The sequence below is a fragment of the Microcaecilia unicolor genome, chromosome 5 (genome assembly GCF_901765095.1).
Source record: "Microcaecilia unicolor chromosome 5, aMicUni1.1, whole genome shotgun sequence".
In the NCBI taxonomy this organism is placed as follows: Eukaryota; Metazoa; Chordata; class Amphibia; order Gymnophiona; family Siphonopidae; genus Microcaecilia; species Microcaecilia unicolor.
In genome coordinates, this window is record NC_044035.1 from 194763943 (window position 1) to 194784570 (window position 20628).

The window sequence follows — 20628 nt, forward strand, 5'->3', positions numbered from 1 at the left end:
GATGACATCTTCTAGATTCCCTGTAGCTTGATACCACTGAGAAGCTAGGGTCCATTGAGCGGATCTCATATGTAGATGTGCCATGGGTGTAACATGAACTGTGGAGGCCATGTGCCCCAAGAGTCTCAACATCTGCTGAGCTGTGACTTGCTGAGACGCTCAAACCATGGACACCAGCAACAGAAGGTCATCTGCTTGTGTCTTGGGAAGATAGACCCGAACTGTCCTCGTGTCTAGCAGTGCTCCAATGAACTCTAGTTTCTGAACAGGAGTGAGATGGAACTTGGGGTAATTTATTATGAACCTTAGTAGTTCCAGCACCTGAATAGTTATCCGCATGGACACCCGAGCACCGTCCTCCGAGGTGCTCTTTACCAGCCAATGATCGAGATAAGGAAACACATGCACTCCCAGTCTGCATAGCAACGCTGCAACTACTGCTAGGCATTTTGTGAATACCTTGGTAGCTGACGCTAGGCCAAATGGCAGTATGCTGTACTGAAAGTGCTGCGTTCCCAGCCGAAGTCGAAGATACTTCCTTTAAGTCCAGAGAGGATAGCCAATCGTTGTCCTGAATCATGGTAAGAAGGGTGCCCATTGAAACCATTCTGAACTTTTCTCGAACTAGGAATTTGTTCAGGGCCCTTTAGATCTAGGATGGGACGCATCCCCCTGTTTTCTTTTGCACAAGGAAGTACCTGCAATAAAATCCCAGCCCTTCTTCCCCTGGTGGAACGGGTTTGACCGCCTGGGCCTTTAGAAGAGCGGAGAGTTCCTCTGCAAGTACCTGCCTTTGCTGGGAATCATATGAGTGAGCCCCCGGTGGGCAATTTGGAGTTTTGGATTCCAGATTGAGCGTGTATCCTAACCGGACTATTTGAAAAACCCACCGGTCAGAGGTTATGAGTGGCCACCTTTGGTGAAAAAAACATCAACCTCCCCCCAACTGGCAAGTTGTCTAGCATGGATACTTTTACTGAGGCTATGCTTTCCTGGAGCCAGTCAAAAGCCTGTCCCTTGCTTTTGGTGGGGAGCAGCAGGGGCCTTGGGTGCACGCTGTTGACGGGAACGAGCGTGCTGGGGCTGAGCCTGAGTAGGCTGGCGAGATGCAGGAGTGTACCTACGCCTGGAATAGGAATAGGGAGCATCCCCCCATGACCCACTAAAATACCTCCTAGTTGAGGAGGTTGTAGCAGAAGGTGCCCGGCGGGAGAGAGAATCCATAGCATCTGTGTGCTTCTTGATCTGTTCAACCAGATCTTCTACTTCCTCTCCGAAAAGATTATTCCCCTGGCAAGGAACATTCGCAATCCGCTGCTTGACCAAATGGTCTAGGTCAGAGATATGCAGCCATGAGAGTCTGCACATCACTATACCTTGAGCAGAGATTCTGGATGCTACATTAAAAGTGTCGTAAATGCCCCTGGCCAGGAATTTACAACACGCCTTCTGCTGCCTGCCCACCTGGCAAAAAGGTTTGGCCTGCTCCGGATGGAGGGCATCAACCGAGGACAGCTGCCGTACCGAGTTCCGCAAGTGAATGCTCGTGAAGAGCTGGTAAGATTGGATATGGGCAGCGAGCATAGTAGCCTGATATGTCTTCCTCCCAAAAGAATCCAAGGTCCTTGCTTCTCTGCCTGGGGCCGCCAAGGCGTAGTCTATAGAACTCTTGGCTCTCTTGAGGGCGGAGTCCACCACAATGGAGTTATGGGGTAACTGAGACCTCATCAACCCAGGTTCACCGTGATACTAGGAATCAGTCTTCTTGGGGATCAAGGGACAAGACAGAGGGGACACCCAGTTTTGCATAAGGACTTCCCGGAATACCTTATTTATTTATTTATTACATTTGTACCCCGCGCTTTCCCACTCAAAGCAGGTTCAATGCGGCTTACATAGTAATGGGATTACAAAGTATTGGTGGAGAGAAATAAATTGAGTATTATCGGAGTAATAAAAGAAATAGGAATGTTGAAATGCAGGGATGAGGGGAGTAGGAGAAGTATGAGTAAGTGAGCATTTGGAGGGTAGATGAGGCGGAGGGGAATGGGCAAGAGTGAAGGGAGTAGGAGAGGTGTGAGTAAGGGTAGGTGAACATTGGGGGAGGGGTCGATGAGGCGATGTCAGGTTCTCAGGTTCAGAGCCCGTGAGGACGGGCTCTGGAGCAAACGTGAGCCCTTGGGCTGCTGACGAGGAGTGACAGCAGCAGGCAAAATCCACCAACCAACACTGGGCTAGCACACCAGCACAGGCAAGGACTGCAGGCACCGCCCAGCAAGCCGGAACACATGGACTGGAGGACACCGGACTGGTCCGCACTGGACTGGAACACACTGGACCGAACACACTGGATTGGAGTACACCGGACTGGTCCGCACTGGACTGGAACACACCGAACTGGAATGACTGGAGCACACTGGACCAGAACACACTGGACTGGTCTGTACTGGACTGGAGCACACAGGACCGGAACACTCTGGACTGGAGTACACCTGCACTTAGCCACTGACCCCCCCAGGAGTTGAGCTCCTGAGTTCGAGTGGCCGGCAGGACTTACCAGATACAGGATAACACAGGGACCAGGATACTAGAACAAGCTTGAAACAGGAGTGCTCCTAGGTACTGAACGAACAGAAGTGCTACTAAGCACTAAAAGGGAAAGCAGGGAAGCCACAAGGAGAAAGCAGGGAAGCTAAACACAAAAACTAATAAAGGTGCCCCTAAGCACCAAGCTATAGCAGTGCTCCACAGCACTAAACTAACACAGGTGCTACTAAGCACCAAGCTACAGTAGTGCTCCACAGCACTAAACTAACACAGGTGCTACTAAGCACCAAGCTACAGCAGTGCTCCACAGCACTAAACTAACCAAGGAAAAGCAGGGAAGCTAAACACATAAACTACCAAAGGTACTCCCAAGCACCAAGCTACAGCAGTGCTCCACAGCACTAAACTAACACAGGTGCCCCTAAGCATCAAGCTACCAGTAGTGCTCCTAAGCACTCCACTAACAGAAGTGCTTCTAACAGCACCAAAAGGGAAAGCAGGGGAACCACAAGGAAAAAGCAGGGAAGCAAGACACATAAGTCAAAAGTGCACACTGCACCAACACTGACCTGGACCTATAGCAAACGCAAATGTTGCAAAGGCCCTGAAGGAAAGAACACCACTTCCTTATCAAGGCTCTGCCTGATGATATCACAACTACCAGAGACAGGCAGCCAGCACACTGAAACCCAGAGAGGCTTAACCCATACAGCTGCCATATAGTGAAGCAATTAGTCATGCTGCTGGAAGCAGCCAGCACAGAGAGACAGAGCTAGCTCAGAAAGGACAGACAGAGGAAACAGAAGCCAGCACAGAAGCTGACCCCCAGAAATAAAGTAAGTCTGGGGGGGGGGGGGGGGTCACGGCCACAATCATGACAGGCAAAAGTGGATAGAACAGGGGATAAGCAAGGGAAATGAGGCGGGAGATGTAGTCTAGGTCATTGTCATTGTCTCCTGGATATGTGATGAATAGATGGGTTTGTGGGAATTAATCTGGATCGTTTGGGTAGGCTTGCCTGAACAAATGGATTTTTTGTGATTTCCAAAAGGGCAGATGATCACTGAGTGATCGGATTGGTCTGGGGAGGGCATTCCAGAGTTGGCTGCCTAAGAAGGAGAAGTTGGATCCATAATAGGTTTTGTACTTGAGTCCTTTGCAATTGGGGTAGTGTAGGTTGAGGTAAGTTTGTGAGGTTATAGACATGTTCCTGGTGGGGAGGTCGATCAGGTCGAGCATATAGCCTGGAGATTCACTGTGGATAATCTTGTGGATTAGTGTGTGGACTTTGAAATTGATTCGTTCTTTGATAGGGAGCCAATGAAGTTTTTTTTCAAAGAGGTGTTGCACTTTCAAATCGTGGTTTGCCAAAAATGAGTCTAGCTGCTGTATTTTGGGCAGTCTGAAGTTTTTCAAGATGTGTTTCTTGCAGCCTAAGAAAATACTGTTGCAGTAGTCGGCGTGGGTAAGTACTTGTGGATTGCACCAAGTTCCGGAATGTTTTCAGGGGGAGATATGGTTTAACGCGTTTCAGTATCCACATCATGTTGTAGTGGATTTTGCGTGATCTTCGAGCGAGAGATGGTTATCTAATGTCACTCAGAGGATTTTTAAGTTGTGGTGCCGGAGATGTTAAGGTTGGTAGGGAGGGGCGCGGAGTGCTGGGAAGAGAGGATTAGGCATTGCGTTTTTCTTTGTTCATTTTCATCATAAAGGCGTTGGCCCAAGCAGTTAAGATGTGTATGCCCAAGGATATTTTGTCAGAAATTTCAGTTAGATTAGATTTGAAGGGAATAAATATGGTGACGTCGTCAGCATATATGAAAGGGTTGAGACTATGTCTGAATAGAGCTTTTGCTAGTGGGATCATCATAAGATTGAAAAGGATTGGGGATAGAGGGGAACCTTGAGGTACACCACAGTTTGGTGACCAGGGAGATGAGATAGTTGAGGTTGATTTGACTTGGTAAGATCTTGAGGTGATGAAGCCTTTTATCCAATTAATGATGTTTCCGCCGATTCCAAGTTTATCCAGTAGTTTGGTTAGGATATTGCGATTTACCATATCGAATGCACTGGATAAATCGAATTGTAAGAGGAGGATGTTGTTTCCAAGTGAAATTTCCTGTTTGAATTTGGATATTAGGGTGAGTAGGACGGTTTCTGTACTGTGGGCATGACGGAAACCCGATTGTGATTCATGTAGAATGGAGAATTTTTGTATAAAGTTGTTTAGTTGGGAGGTTCCCTGTTTTCCAATAATTGAATTAGCAAAGGGATGGATGCGACTGGACGATAGTTGGTGACATCACTCGCTGGTTTCTTGAGGTTTTAGGTATTGGTGTAGTAGTATATTGCCATGTTCTGTAGGGAATGAGCCTTGTTGTAGCATCTGTGATGAAGCGTTCTGGGGCATCTTTCATTAGATAGTTTGGACATGGGTCGAGATGGCAGTGAGATTTGGAGAGCTTGGTGATTGCCGTAGAAATTCTTTAGTGGTGAGGAGGGTGAAATTTGTCCTTGAGTGTCAGCTGGGATTTCATCTAGTATGGGTCCATTCGTCAAGAAAGGTATCGATATTTGCACAATCTTGGGGTATTGTGCTGCAAATATTGGTAATTTTATCATTGAAGTATTTGGCTAGTTGGTTTGCAGATGGGTAGTTTGATGGTGATGTGATGGTGTTGAGTAGATATTTTATGAGTTGGTATTGTTTTTCCATGTCTGTGCCGCTGGTTATAATTGTTTGTGTATAGTAGGATCTTTTAGCTCGTTTAATGGCATTTTGTAATTTCTGTATGACTGCTTCCATGCATTGTAGGTGAGGTTGTTTTTGATTTACTCCATGTTTTTTCTAGTTTCCTGGTTTGTGATTTCAGGTTTTTCAGTAGGTCATTAACCATGGTGATGGGTTGCACCTACGTACAGTTTTAGTGCGTAGTGGGGCTATTTTGTCCAGTATAAGTTTGCATCTGTTGTCCCCATTCTGTTAGGAAGTGATTTGAGTCTGGTTGGGTAGACCAGTTATTGTAAATTTGTTCCCAGAACCTTTCCTTGTTGATCCGTCCTCTAGTGATGATTTTTGCAAGGTCTTGTGTTTTAGGCTGGCCATTTTTTCGCCAGTGTAAGAGTAGTGTAGATTTAAGGTGATCCGACCAAGGGGATATGTAGATGTTTTGGTCCATAGAGAATTTGTAAGAGATAATGTCGAGTGAGTGGCCTTTGCAATGGGTAGGTTGAATAGGAGGGAGGTTGAGGTTACAGAGGTGGAGGAGGTCTTTACATTCACGGGTGCAGGCAGAGTTGGAGTCTTCTACTGATAGAATTGAAAAATGAATTTGCAGAACTATTGTTAGTAATATGTAATTTATCTTTAAAATCAAGCATGGTAATGGAAATTGGATGGTGGCCGATGTAACACAGATTTTTAGTTTCCAGAGGTGATCCAGGAAATTATAGACCGGTGAGCCTGACGTTGGAGCCAGACAAAATGGCAAAGACTAATATACATAACAAAATTACAGAGCATATTCAAAGGCATGGATTAATGAGACAAAGTCAAGGGAAGTGAGGGATTTAGTGAAGGGAAGTCTTGCCTCACCAATCTATTACATGTTTTTGAAGGGGTGAACAACATGTGGATAAAGGTGAGTCAGTTTATATTGTGTATTTGGATTTTCAAAAGGCATTTGACAAAGTACCTCATGAAAGACTCCAGAGGAAATCGGAGAGTCATGGGATAGAGGGTAGTGTTCTATTGTAGATTAAACACTGGTTAAAAGATAGAAAACTGAAAGTAGGTTTAAATGGTCAGTATTCTCAAAGGAGAAGGGTAGATAGTGTGGTTCCCCAGGGGACTGTGCTGGGACCACTGCTTCTTAACATATATGTAAATGATCTAGAGATGGAAGTAACTAGTGAGGTAATTAAATTTGCTGACAATACAAAGTTATTCAAAGTTGTAAAATTGCAAGAGGATTGTGAAAAATTACAAGAGGATCTTACAAGGCTGGGAGACTGGGCGTTCAAATGGCAGATGATGTTTAATGTGAGCAAGTGCAAATGATGCATGTGGGAAAAGAGAGCCCAAACTATATTTGCGTGATGCAAGGTTAGGAGTCACCGACCAGGAAAGGGATCTAGGTGTCATCATTGAAACCCTCTGCTCAGTGTGTGGTGGCAGTGGCAAAGAAAGCAGATAGAATGTTAGGTATTATTAGGAAAGAAATGGAAACAAAAATGTGTATGTTATAATGCCTTTGTATCGCTCCATGGTGTGACCACACCTCAAATATTGTGTGCATTTCTGGACACTGCATCTCAAACAGGATATAGTGGAATTAGAAAAGGTACAGGGAAGGGCAACGAAAATGATAAAGGGAATGGGATGACTTCCCTAAAAGGAAAGACTAAAGCTGCTAGGGCTTTTCAGCTTAGAGAAAAGACGGCTGAGAAGAGACATGATAGAGGTCTATAATATAATGTTGAGTAGAAAGGGCTTGATGTGGATCGCTTGTTACTCTTTCCAAAAATACTAGGATTAGGGGGCACACAATGAAGCTGCAAAGTAGTAAATTTAAAACGAATCAGAGAAAATATTTCTACACTCAACTTGTAATTAAACTCTGGAATTCGTTGCCAGAGAATGTAGTAAAACAGTTAGCGGGGTTTAAAAAAGATTTGGATAGCTTTCTAAAAGAAAAGTTCATAAACCATTATTAAAATGGACTTGGGGAAAATCAACTGCTTATTTTTAGGGATAAACAGCACAAAATGTATTATACTGTTTTGGGATCTTGCCAGGTACTTGTAACCTGGATTGGCCACTGTTGGAAAGAGGATGCTGGCTTGATGGACCTTCGGCTGTCCCAGTATGGCAATACTTATGTTTGTCACTACCTTATATGCTACTACATATATCTGACTTCCATCTTATCATCTGAATCTTGGAGCACAGGTGCAGCTTCCTCATAACTCATGATTTCCCTCATTAGGCTCCAGGCATTCCTCCACCTCCATGGGCTGACTTGTCTCCTCCACCTCACTGCTTTCTAGTTAACCTGAGGCTTTAATAGCTCTTCTCCTTCCCAGGAAGACTTTCCCCACTAGGCAGTACCACCAGGGTTTTTCTGGACCTTTCTTCCTTAATTCTGGAGTCCCCTTCACCCCTTGGCTTAACCGAGTCCCAGTGCCCTCTACTGGGGGAAACCTTTAGTTGCATCAAATTTTCTCTGCTTTTCTATTTTCTCTGATGAAATAAGAGGGGAAAGTGGCGGGTCTAGCAGTGTTCCTCCTTTAGCTCCCGTTTCCCTCTTATACCACACTGGCCTGCAAGAGAGAAGGGAGTTCCTTTGTAAGTATTTACTGATACTGAGAGCTTGACATTGATGCTTTCAATGGGCAGTTTTAAGGCATATTGAATAACTGTAGAGAGTAGACCATCTGGCTATTTTTAAACACCCACCAGTCTAAGATTACAAGAAGGGGCCATCTGTTTGCAAAAAGCTTTAGCCTTCCTCCTACCAGAAATCATCTAGAATGTAAAAAGGGATTGAGGCTATGATCTTCTAGAGGTAGTCAAAGGCCTGTCCTCATTTTTGGCTGCAGAGTGGCCTGGAATTTGTGAGTCTTCAGCTATCTGGTACGACAGTGAAATCCTTGTTCAGCCTTGAAGGAATGGAGGATACCTGTGCTTATGAGAGTAATAGGATCTCTGTTGCCCATGACTCTAGAATCTCCTAGAAGAGATTAGGTCAGAAGTAGGCCTGGAGAGGGTCAGCAAGTATGTCCTGTATATCACATTTTAAGTCTGAGGCCCTCAAGTGAGTCTGCTGGCACCAAGACACATGGCAGAAGCTCTTGATGCCATCACACAGGCTATGTATTTTCTACACTTCTTTCCTTTGGCTACTACCCCTGAGAACTTCAGTATTTTCCCTAGTGTGTGTTGACAAACTCCGCTACACTGTGCACTATATTTTGCAAGTGTAGGCCCACAAAGAGCTGGTAGGATGCTAAGTTGCACATGATCATATCATTCTGAAAACATTTCCTTCCAAAGGACTCCAAAACCCTAGCCTTCCTCCCAGGGGGCCCCCATGCATAAGTCTTGGAGCTCTTGGCTCTTTTGCGAGCAGATTCAAACACCATGAAATGGTGAAGAAGCTGCTGCTTCTCAAATTTGGACCATAAACATAGAGTTGATCCTCTTTTTATAAGAGACACAAAAAGGAGAGTATTCCACATTCTCATCTGAAACTTCTTCAGTTTTCTGTGAATGGACACTGTCATAGTCTCCTTGGTGGGATGCACATCATGACATTAGTTGGCCAAATAAGGGAATTTTTTCCCTTTACTTTGTCGTTTGGGCCTCTCCTTTCTTTGGACATTTGTCCATAAGAATAGCCATACTAGGTCAAACCAGTGGTCCATCTAGCCCAGTATCCTGTTTCCAACAGTACAAAGCCAGATAAGTACTGGCAGAAACCCAAATAGTAGTAACATTTCATGCTTCCAATCCCAGGGCAAGCAGTAGCTTCCCCATATTTATCTCAATAGCAGAATATAGATTTTTCCTCCAGGAACTTGCCCAAACCTTTTTAAAACCAGATACATTAACCAATGTTACTACATCCTCTGGCAAGAGCTCCAGTGCTTATCTGTTATTTGAGTTAAAAAAAATATTTCCTCCTCTTTGTTTTAAAAGTATTTCCATGTAACTTCATTGAGTGTCCCCTAGTGTTTGTACTTTTTTAAAGAATAAAAAATTGATTCATTGCTACGTGTTCTACACTACTCAGGATTTTGTAGACCTCAATCATATCTTCCCTCAGCCGTCTTTTCCAAGCTGAAGAGCCCTAACCTCTTTAGTCTTTCCTCATATCAGAGGAGTTCCATCTCTTAATCATTTTGGTCGCTCCTCTTTGAACCTTTTCTAATTTTGCTATATCTTTTTTGAGATATGGTGACCAGAACTGAATGCAATACTCAGAGGTCGCACCATGGAGCAATACAGAGGCATTATGGTATTCTTGGTCTTATTTTTACCATCCCTTTCCAAATAATTCCTAGCATCCTGTTTGCTTTTTTGGCCACCGCCACATTGGGCAGAAGATTTCAGCATAATGCCTACAATGACACCTAGATCTTTTTCTTTGGTGCTGACCCCCAAAGTGGATCCTAGCATCAGGTAACTATGATTCTGATTATTTTTCCCAATATGCATCACTTTGCATTTGTCCACATGAAATTTCATCTCACAATCCACATACACTTTAACAACCTTGAACAGTTTTGTGTCATTTGAAAATTTAAGGCCTCTTTTGCTAAGCTGCACTACCGATTCCCGCATGGCATATGCGACACAGCCCATTCAAAATGAATAGACTATAGCCCATTTGCCACACAGGGTATCGCTAGCATGGTTTATTTTTTTTTTTTTAATCTGTTTATTGAAATCCAGAATGAATAACACAAGAAAACAATGCAACATCAGAGAGGAACATGCAATCTGGATAGTAATTTTATATAACTGTCCCCAATTTCCCCCCCCCCCCCTCTATTCCTCCCTCCTCTACTTCCCTACTCCCCCCCCCCCCCATCCCCTTACCCTCCCCTAATGGAAACTTAACAATTCAAAATCTTACTTCTGATTACTGGAGTGAGAGTGTCCCAGAATGGGGACCAAGTTTTACAGAATAATATATCACCTCTTTTGAAGCTAAGTTCTTAATTCCTCTTTTTTCTGTTGAGCAGCATTGGATCATGGCCGACCTCCAATGGGACACGCTAGGACTGTCCGTGTCCATCCATAGCTGAAGGATTGTTCATTTTGCCATCAGGGTGATCCTCCTCAAAAACGCTTTGTATCCTGTTGGCGTAGGCTTCTGCATCCAGAAGATGTAGAACAATTGTTCTGGTGAGGGACTCCATCTGCAGGACCACATCTGCGACACCTGAAAACACAGCTGTTTCCAAAATGCTTGGATTCTGGGGCAGGTCCAATACATATGTCCCAAAGTAACATCAACCCCTCCACACCTCGGACAGGTGTCTAAGTCTCGAAGACCAGCTCGAAATGCCCTATGCGGAGAGATGTGCAGGCGCAACAAAACTTGTATTACATTTCGCACCAGGCCACATTTTCAGAGAGTCTGTGCGCAACTCGGAGGCACTCTGCTATCTGCTCATGTCTGAGGTGTAAGTTGAGCTCCTGGTTCCACCCCTGCGTCACTCTAGATACATCAAGCTCTGGCAGTGAGTCTCTGAGGTGTCTATGGAAGTAGCTCAAAGGGATCCGCTGCTGCGCCTCCAGACCCAGCAGTTCCTCCAGTTCATCCCACGACTCTTGAGTCAGTGCCACTGATGGGAGGGCACGGACATAATGTCTGATCTGACAATAAGCAAAGATGTCTTGCCTCTCCAGTCCATACTCCTCACTCAAATCTTTAAACGATTTAATGACCCCTTGCTCTGAAACCACGTGGTATAAATAGAGGATTCCCAGGGAGGCCCACCTCCTAAAAGCGGCCGATGTGATCTCAGCAGGAAACTCTGCATTTCCTTGGATCGGTAACAACAAAGAGATCTCTCCATTTCTGCCACCTCGCTTGCGCACCCATTTCCATGTGGTTCTAATAGGAGCAAGAATATATTTGTAAGGACCTAAATTGGGCAGTTTCCCAGGGGGAGCCTGTAACCAGTATGCGAAGTGTAGTGGGCCAAGTAGCGAGGTCTCAGCACTGGTACAAGAAAAAAAATGTTTGGACCGAAACCAATCTGAAATATGTCTGAGACTACTGGCAATAGCAAACAATCGTAAATCCAGCAAACCCAACCCACCCTTAACCCTGGGGAGCAGTATTGAGGACATCGGCAGTCTGGCCCTTTTTACCCTGCCATAAAAAATTTTTAACTACTTCCCAAGCCACTTGTCCTCTCTACCGCGCCACCACAGGGGCAGCATTTGGAACACGAAGGACCATTTTGGAAACAAAACCATATTATACAGAGCAATACGTCCAGACAGTGAAATCGGCAGTGCCTGCCACCTATGGAGTAGCTCGCTTGTTCGCTGCTTCATCAAGCCCATGTTTAGGTCGTAAAGCTTACTTAAATCCGCTGGAATATAGACCCCCAGATATTTTATTTCTGAGTTTGCCCATTGAAAAGAAAATTTATCTTTCCAAGCTGTCCGAATCTCAGACTGGATGGGCAAGGCTACTGATTTTTGAAAATTTAGCGTGAACCCCGTCAGGAACTCAAAATCAGCCAATGGGTCCAACAATTGTTTCGTTGATTGGGCTGGGCGAGTGAGCGTCAACAGGACATTATCAGCAAAGGCTAAAACCTTTACTGACTGCGAAGGCAGAGAGATTCCCACTATGCCCGGGTCAACCAGAATCGTTCTCAGAAGCGGTTCTATATACAAAAGAAATAACGCCGGTGATAGGGGGCAACCCTGTCTGGTCCCCCGGCCCTATGCACAGTGAAAGCCGACGACTGGATCCCGTTTACCACGATTTGCGCCGATGGAGAATGATATAATGTATTGAGAGCCTCTAGGAACCACCCCTCCAACCCAACATAGCTGAGAACATGAAAGAGGTAGGCCCACTGGACTTTATCAAAGGCCTTTTTTGGCGTCCAGGCTGATTAACAATAGGGGGTCTCCAGTGGCTTGACTGTGTGCTATGGAAAGTAATATCTTTCGCACGTTTAAGGTGGCATGGCGACCTCGCACAAAACCAACCTGATGGTCGCCCAACCAATGGGGAATATGGATGGCCAATCTGTCTGCCAGTATCCGCGCCAAGATTTTGATGTCCACATTCAACAGTGAAATGGGACGGTAGGATTCCACATTGTCCCTAGGTTTACTCGGCTTGGGAATCAGAGAAATCAATGCCTCATTTTCCCCTGGCGAGAAGAACCCCCTTGTCACCACCGAGTTGTAATATGCAATGAGGGGGCCCACCAGCTCAAGGCCTAGAATTTTGTAATAGTCACTGGAGAACCCATCGGGGCCTGGGGCGGACCCCGTCGGGAGCGACTTAATGACCTGCTGCAATTCTTGGGCGCTTATAGGGGCAGACAGATGTTCCCTCTCAGTTGGGCCAAGGGTAGGCATTCCCGCGTCAACTAAATAATCCTCCACTAACTTCCCCTGATCATCTCCTTGTTCTGAGTAAATATGTTGGAAAAACTTACGGAATGATTCTGTTATCTCTTCCAGGCTACTAACTAACTTCCCGCTGGGCCCTCTCAACAGTGGGACATAACTGGAGGACGGTTTTACCCTGGCCGCTCTGGCTAACAATTTGCCAGAGCGATTACCGAACCGCTGAAAATTCAACCGTTTTACGAATAAATGTTGTTTTGTTTGCGCGTATATTAGTGAATTCAGGGCGGCCAAGGATGCTGACAGTCATTCTCTATTTTCTCGGGAGGGGTGATTAATATGTAATTTTTTGGCCACTTTGTAGTCTTTTTCCAATCGTAGTATGCCCGCCGCCAACCGCTTGGCCCTCGCACTTAAGAATGCTATCACCTCCCCTCTCAAAACTGCTTTAGAAGCCTCCCAGAATATTATGGGCGAGGGGGAAGATGGCTCGTTAGTTTCTACATAGTGATCCCATCTTAATTTTAGGTGCTCTACCAAACCTTTGTCTTGGTATAAGTGCGAGGGGAAGCGCCAAAATCTAGCTGGCTCCCCACCTATATCAAATTTCAAATCCAACCATAGAATAGCATGATCAGAGATCTCTGTTGGGCCAATTGACACATCCTTAACCCGAAAAAACCACGACTGAGTTAAAAGGACATAGTCTATCCGTGGACCATGTCTGGTGCGCTTTAGATTGATGCGTATAGTCCCAGGTCGTCGGGTTCAATAATCTCCAGGGGTCCACTAAATTGAGTGTCTTACACAACGCTAAGAGGCTTCCCCCCCGGCCCATTGACGACTGTGTCTAGGGGAAGATCTGTCCAAGTCGGGGTCCATAACTTGATTAAAATCGACCCGCCCACACCCAGGGAGCATCTGCATATTTCTGACCCAGTGCTGCCAGTGTCTGGAAAAAAGATGGGTTGTGCTCATTGGGCCCATATACTGAACACAGATAAAATTTTTCCCCTGAAAATTTATCAACAATAACACCACTCTGCCAGCGTTGTCTTTGTGTATCAATTTAGTTTGGCAGGGCATTCCTTTACGAATTAGAATAGCTACCCCACTCTTGCGATTCCCTGAGGAAGAACAGTGACATCGTGTGCTCAGCATCCGTTAATTTAGTTTCTTGTAAGCAGGAGATCATGACCTTATTGCGTTTGAGTTGCGCCAAGATCTTACTACGCTTTATGGGAGATGTAATTCCCGATACGTTCCAGGAAAGAATGCGTAGGTCAGTGCTACCCATCCCACCCAATCTCTATAGATCTTTTCAGATTCCATTGAATGCGTTCCAGAATGGCCTCCGGAGGCTCAGCCCCCCCCCCCCCCCCCCCCCCCCCCCCCCCCCCCCCGGAAACCCAACCACTGCCAACAGAGCAAGGGGTAACCTTTCTCCATAAACTTTTACTCTCACTCCATACAATACTCGCACTACCCTCCCACCCTTTCCCACCCTCCTCCCTCCCCCCATGCCCTCCCGTCTTACCCTACCCCTTCCCCAGTCCCCAGACACTCCCCTGTAACATCTATACAGGTTGTTAGACCTGTGAGATTGTGAGAATCAAGTACTAACACTATGAGACCCCCACCCCAGGAACGAACTGCGTCTACATTAACCCAACCTAAACTTGCAAATAATCAATGAACTCACGCACACTTGATTACCACCAAGTCCATTATTCAAGTCCCTGGCGATAGTTGACTGTCAGTTAAGGCTGCCTTCGCCTCCTCTGCTGAGTTGTAGGTCTGCCAGCGATCCTGGAGATTGACCCGCAGCTTTGCTGGAAATTGCAGCGAGAATTTAATCTTCTTCGCTGCTAACATAGCACAAATGGGATGAAACTTCTTGCGCTGTGCTTGGACAGATTGAGTGAAGTCCTGGAAAATCAGAATGTGGTGATCTCGGTATTTGAGCGAGTCTCTGCGAAGTTTAAAACCCTGAAGAATCTCCACTTTATGCTTGTAGTTCAAGATCTTCGCCACGACCACCCGTGGCCTAGCGTTTAGCTCCATTTTGCGCCCCACGCGGTGTGCACGCTCTATGACTAGGGGGCCAAAGGAGTCTGTAAGCGCCAGCTCCTCTGCCAACCAGGACTCCAGCCAAGACTCTAAATTTCTCTCTGGGAGTTGTTCTGGTAATCCGACTATACGGAGGTTGTTACAACGAGATCTGCCCTCCAGGTCATCAAGGCAATCTCTGTGCTCCTTCATCTGCTGCTGTAAGGCGCGCAGGTCGGGCCCATAACCGCGGGAGTCATCTTCGAGAGCTGACACTCTGGTTTCCATATCACTCACGCGGACCACCAAACCATCCAGCGCTGTTTGGTAACCGTCCAGCTTTTCGTTTAGGGCTGCCCATTTCGGGTCCCACGCCTGTGCAATTGCCGCAGTCAGCTGCGATAGTTGCTGTTCGTTGAAATGCATGACTGGAGGAACATCGGGGGGGCCTTCCGCCATTTTCCCGTCCACAGCGCTCGATTTGATTTTTTTCTTTTTTCCCCGACCTGAGCGCCATTTCAGCTGACGTCTTCTGCAGGTATTTGTCCATGCGCGGGTTACCCGTTAAATATGCAGGGTTTTACAGACTTTTCATTGCAAAATTGTACGATCCCGGGGTGAAGGCCTCAGAGCTGAGACAACGTGCGACTTGCTCAGCTCATGGCGTCACGTGATCCCCCCGCTAGCATGGTTTATTAAAAGAGGACCTTAATTAGGGTTCTTCTTCTTGGAGAATAGGGTGGAATGGTTGACCTTTCAAACAACAATAAACAAGAACACACTCCATTATATTAAGAATCAGCAGATTGAAAGTAATTGTGTTTTTTGCTTGTAGCAACAAATTAAGCTCTGGAATGTGTTGTTGGGGATGTCGTTAAGGCAACTAACATAGTAGGGCTCTAAGGAGGTTTGAACAAATTCCAGGAGAAAGAGACCATAAAAAAATTATTAAGTAGACTTGGGAAAGTCATCACTATGAGCTATAAGAAATGTTTTTGGATCTGCCAGGAACTTGTGACCTGGACTAGTCCTGTCTGAATCAGTACAGCTTACCTTATATTTTTATGTTTTTTTTTGAGAGACAGTCATTAGAATCCCAGATATCAGTCCTCATCCATGATAACAAGCTTTAGAATCACAGGTTACTTCAGCCTAAACTTTCTGCAATTTTGATGTTGTCCTTTTTTTGCAGGTACCTTAGCAAGATCAGAATTTGACAGGACAGCCTCAGAGGTTTCTGATGAAGACCTTTCACAGGACACTAGTCTTCTAGACCCCAGGGTAATTCATTTATTCCAAATGTTTATTTACATATATGGTGAAACAATGCTATATTACCATAAAAGCAGAACAGTAGGGAACCTTTGCTCTGTGCTTTGCCTGTATGAGGGGAATCAAAAGATAAGGATAGCAATATTTAATGGGATGGTATGACGAAACAGGAGACTTGTGTCTCTGACTTCTTATGTGAATGTATGACATATTTGTTCTCCAGTTCATTTCCCTTGTTTGGCTAGAAAATGGTGACTGTCTTTTTCTTATAAAGCTGTTACAGAAGTGACTGTTTTTTTTCCCCGCCTGAGCTGTGAGGAAATCTTTAGTCTCAGAGGTAAACATCTCTGTCCAGAGACCCTGTTCAAAGCTTGTGAGCTGTTATTATCCTGAAACTCCCCAGGCGCTACCCAGGTAGTGACAAAGTGTTTAGACTGTTTTAATATTGATCCTTATTCAGTTACCTGTTATTGCCTGTTACTTTTTCATCTTTTTTATATTGTTCACCATTCTAATTCTGTGACAATAAACCTTGTTAGTTTATTGGCTCTGTTGTACTGGACTGACTAAGAAGCCTGGTGGTTTGTGTGTTGGGTCTGTGGGTGCTTTCTTGAAATTGTGAGACCCCTGATAGTGTGGCCCCAGTAACCTAGATATCACTGGGGAATAACTTGAGAGTGGAAGACTCACCCAGAGGAAGTGGAACCCAGTTGGTGGGGTGGAGGGTGCCAGTATAGAGCATGTGCCCAGGTGCAGGCAGGCCTGACTAGTGCTGAGGGCAGACCCTCCAGGTGGCCGCAGGGTTAAACTCAGGCAGGTGGCTAGGCATTTCATGACAGGCTTTTTAGTTATTTTTTTTGGTGGCAGCCTGGTGGGATTGTCAGGCTCAGTGCATGGAGTAGGGGTCACCATCCACTGAGTGGTTCAGAGGATTTAATCTGTAACCTCTAGATACAGAGCACAATGAACGAATGCAGCAATAAAAGGGTCCCTTCCCCAGTCAGTTAATTTTTTTGTAGTGTTAGGAGACTAGCAGCATGCCATCAGCCACTGGATATGCCTGACCTAACATAAGAGCGACTGGATGACCTTAGCAAGGAGATGCTGCAGGACCTGCCTGTGCAGAGTTCTCCTGAGGGGAGAGCAGACCTCTTGTGGGTAGAGGCCCGTGAATTGGCAGGGCCAGATGCCACAGTAACTGAGATCCGTCAGATCTACATGCTAGAGCTGGAGATGGCCCATATCCAAAGCTCCCACCCAATCTCTGTGCCAAGGACAGAGGTAGGATCCACAACCTGGATTGGGCCTAACTTGTTTGTGCACTTTGATGGATATCTAACTGTCTATGAAAAACTTTGCCGCCTCAGTGAGATTCCCAAGAAAGACTGGGTGTGCTATCTGGTAGGAAAGCTCTCTGGCAGAGCATTTGAGTCATTCCAAGGACTGTCTATGGAGATATGCTCCCAGTTTGAGGAGGTGCACAAACCTTTATTGAACTGTTATGCCATTACCCCCGAGACCTACAGACTAAAGTTCCTGACTTTGCACAAGGGGGCGGATGATACTCACAGCGAGTTTGTGATCCAGTTAAGATACCAGCACCAGCGATGGTTCTGTGGAGCTGAGGTTAAAACCATGGAGGACTGCCAAAACCTAGTGGTCCTGAGCAGTTTCCTCAGCGTTGTCATCCAGAGATGAGGGAATATGTTCAAGATCACCAGCCCCATACTCCAGAGAAGGCAGATGAGTTGGCTGACAACTTTATAGCTAACTATTCCTGATTGGCAAAGAAATGCCGAACATATCCATAGCAGCCAGGATCTAAGGGCAGATAGAACCTTAAGCCAAATATTCCTGCAACCTCAGAGACAGTCAGCAAACCCTCCAGTATTTTCCAAAAACCTAAAGAATTGTGGGACCCCTGAGAGTGTGGCCTCAGTAACCTAGAAATCACCAGAGAAAAACTTGAGAGTGGGACCCAATAGGTGAGGTGGAGGGTGCTAGTATAGAGCACGTGCAGGTGCAAGCAGGTCTGAGCAGTGCTGAGAGCAGGCCCTTCAGGTGGCCACAGGGTTAACCTCAGGTGGGTGCTAGGCATTTTGTGACAGTCTTTTCATTTGCCAACAACAGGAGCTGTCTGCTACTGTGCAATGTGGCCAAGGCTACTATTCAGCCCACCAGTGTACGGCGAGCTACATAGCAGCCTTGGGAGCGATACCGGTGCCAGAAATGGTATTCAATGCTGATGAGTCAGAGAAACTGAATGAAATCTCTATAAACCTAGAGGATGTAATGGGGCAATTTGACAAATTGAAGAGTAGTAAATCTCTTGGACCGGATAGTATTCATCCCAGAGTACTGACAGAATCGAGCGTGGTACCGGAAGATTGGAGGGTGGCCAATGTAACGCCGATTTTTAAAAAAGGTTCCAGGGGAGATCCAGGAAATTATAGACCGGTGAGTCTTACGTCGGTGCTGGGCAAAATGGTACAGACTATTATAAAGAACAAAATTACAAAGCATATTCAAAAGCATGGATTAATGAGACAAAGCCAACATGGATTTAGTCAAGGGAAATCTTGCCCCACCGATCTATTACATTTCTTTGAAGGGCTGAACAAACATGTGGTTAAAGGTGAGCATATTGTGTATCTGGATTTTCAAAAGGCATTTGACAAAGTACCTCATGAAAGACTCCAGAGGAAATTGGAGAGTCATGGGATATGAGGTACTGTCCTGTTGTGGATTAAAACCTGGTTAAAAGATAGAAAACAGAGAGTAGGGTTAAATGGTCAGTATTCTCAATGGAGAAGGGAAGTTAGTGGGGTTCCCAAAGGGTCTGTGCTGGGACCGCTGCTTCTTAACCTATTTATAAATGACTTAGAGATGGGAATAACTAGTGAGGTAATTAAATTTGCTGACGGAACAAAGTTATTCAAAGTAGTTCAATCACAGGAGGATTGTGGAAAAATTACAAGAGGACCTTACGAGACTGGGAGACTGGGTGTCTAAATGGTAGATGGCGTTTAATGTGAGCATGTGCAAAGTGTTGCATGTGGGAAAGAGGAACCCGAATTATTGCTACGTCATGCAAGGTTCCACGTTAGGCATCACGGACCAAGAAAGGGATCTAGTTGTCGTCATTGATGATATGTTGAAACCTTCTGCTTAGTGTGCTGCAGTGGCTAAGAAAGCAAATAGAATGTTAGGTATTATTAGGATAGGAATGGAAAACAAAAGTGAGGATGTTATAATGCCTTTGTATAGGTCCATGGTGCGACCGCACCTCGAATATTGTGTTCAATTCTGGTCACCCGCATCTCAAAAAGATGTGGAGGGGCATAATCGAACGCGAACGCCCATCTCCATGGGCGTTTATGTCCGAAAACGGGTATGTGAAGAGGAGGGACAGACCGTATTATTGAAAAAGATGGGCGTCCATCTTTCATTTCGAAAATACGGTTTGGACGGACCAAATGCCATGGATTTGGTCCCTACTGAGATGGGCGTTTTTTGTTTTTTTTTTTTTGCGATAATGGAAACTAAAAACGCCCAGCTCAGAAACGTCCCAATCCAAGCCATTTGGTCATGGGAAGGACAAATGTACAACACTACCATAGCTCTTAGGGGTGAAGGGGGCAACTATATGTGGGTACAGTGGGTTTTAGAGGCCTCCCATTTACCACCACAAGTGTTACGGGTGGGGGGGGATGGGCCTGGGTCTGCCTGCCTGAAGTGCACTGCAGTACCCACTAAAAGTGCTCCAGGGACAGGACTTGTTGCTGGTGTATAACCTTGGCACAGCATTGACACCTGAAGACTAATCTCGCTGAAAACGTCCTTTATTTGAATAAGCACCTTTACACACAGTTAACTGCAGATCAGAGGTTGTGCCCCACTGGCAACGAGTCTCGCTGGTACTGAGATTAGCAGTAGGTCTGAGTTGGCAGAATGGTGTACAATGCCCTCTTTCAGCAACATTCAAGGTAAGAACTAAGTGCTATAACGTGGCTAACACATGAAAGGGATCTAAAAGTGTCTTACACAAATGGCCACTACCCCATGGACTACCGGAAACACAACAGGGCACACTCTGACCCATGGGAGTGGAGCCTACCAACTACCAACATCGTGAGCGTTTAACACAAGCTAGTGGAATCACGGAGCCCAATACCCTACACCCACCACAATGCATTGCTGATGTGACTCTGCAGTGCCCTTAACAGAAAAAGGTGTCGCACTCACCCGAGACCCACATCAGAAACCAGGGAAAGGCTGTCAGAGGATAGAACACATTCTGCTGTCATGGAGGTGGGTACGGCATTTGAGGCTGGCATACAGGCTGGCAAAAAAAGTTTGTAAAGTGGATTTTTTTTGGTGGGAGGGGGTTAGTGACCACTGGGGGAGTCAGGGGAGGTCATCCCCGATTCCCTCCGGTGGTCATCTGGTCAGTTGGGGCACTTTTTTGGGACTTGGACCTGAAAAAAAGGGTCCAAATAAAGCGGACCAAATTCTCGTCAAAAATGCCCTTCTTGTTTCGATTATCAGCTAAGGACGCCCATCTCTCCTCGGCCGATAACCATGCCCCAGTCCCGCCTTCACCACGCCTCTGACATGCCCCCGTCAACTTTGTCCGTTTC

General features: G+C 45.8%; 1 protein-coding gene across 1 annotated transcript in view; it reads left to right on the forward strand.

Annotated features, from left to right (window-relative positions):
• Positions 1–20628, forward strand: part of AGRP (agouti related neuropeptide) — a 235518-nt gene that overhangs the window by 196164 nt on the left and 18726 nt on the right. The window contains exon 3 of the mRNA XM_030205014.1: positions 15909–15997. Within this exon, the coding sequence (XP_030060874.1) occupies positions 15909–15997 (89 nt within the window). The remainder of the gene's footprint in view (positions 1–15908; positions 15998–20628) is intronic.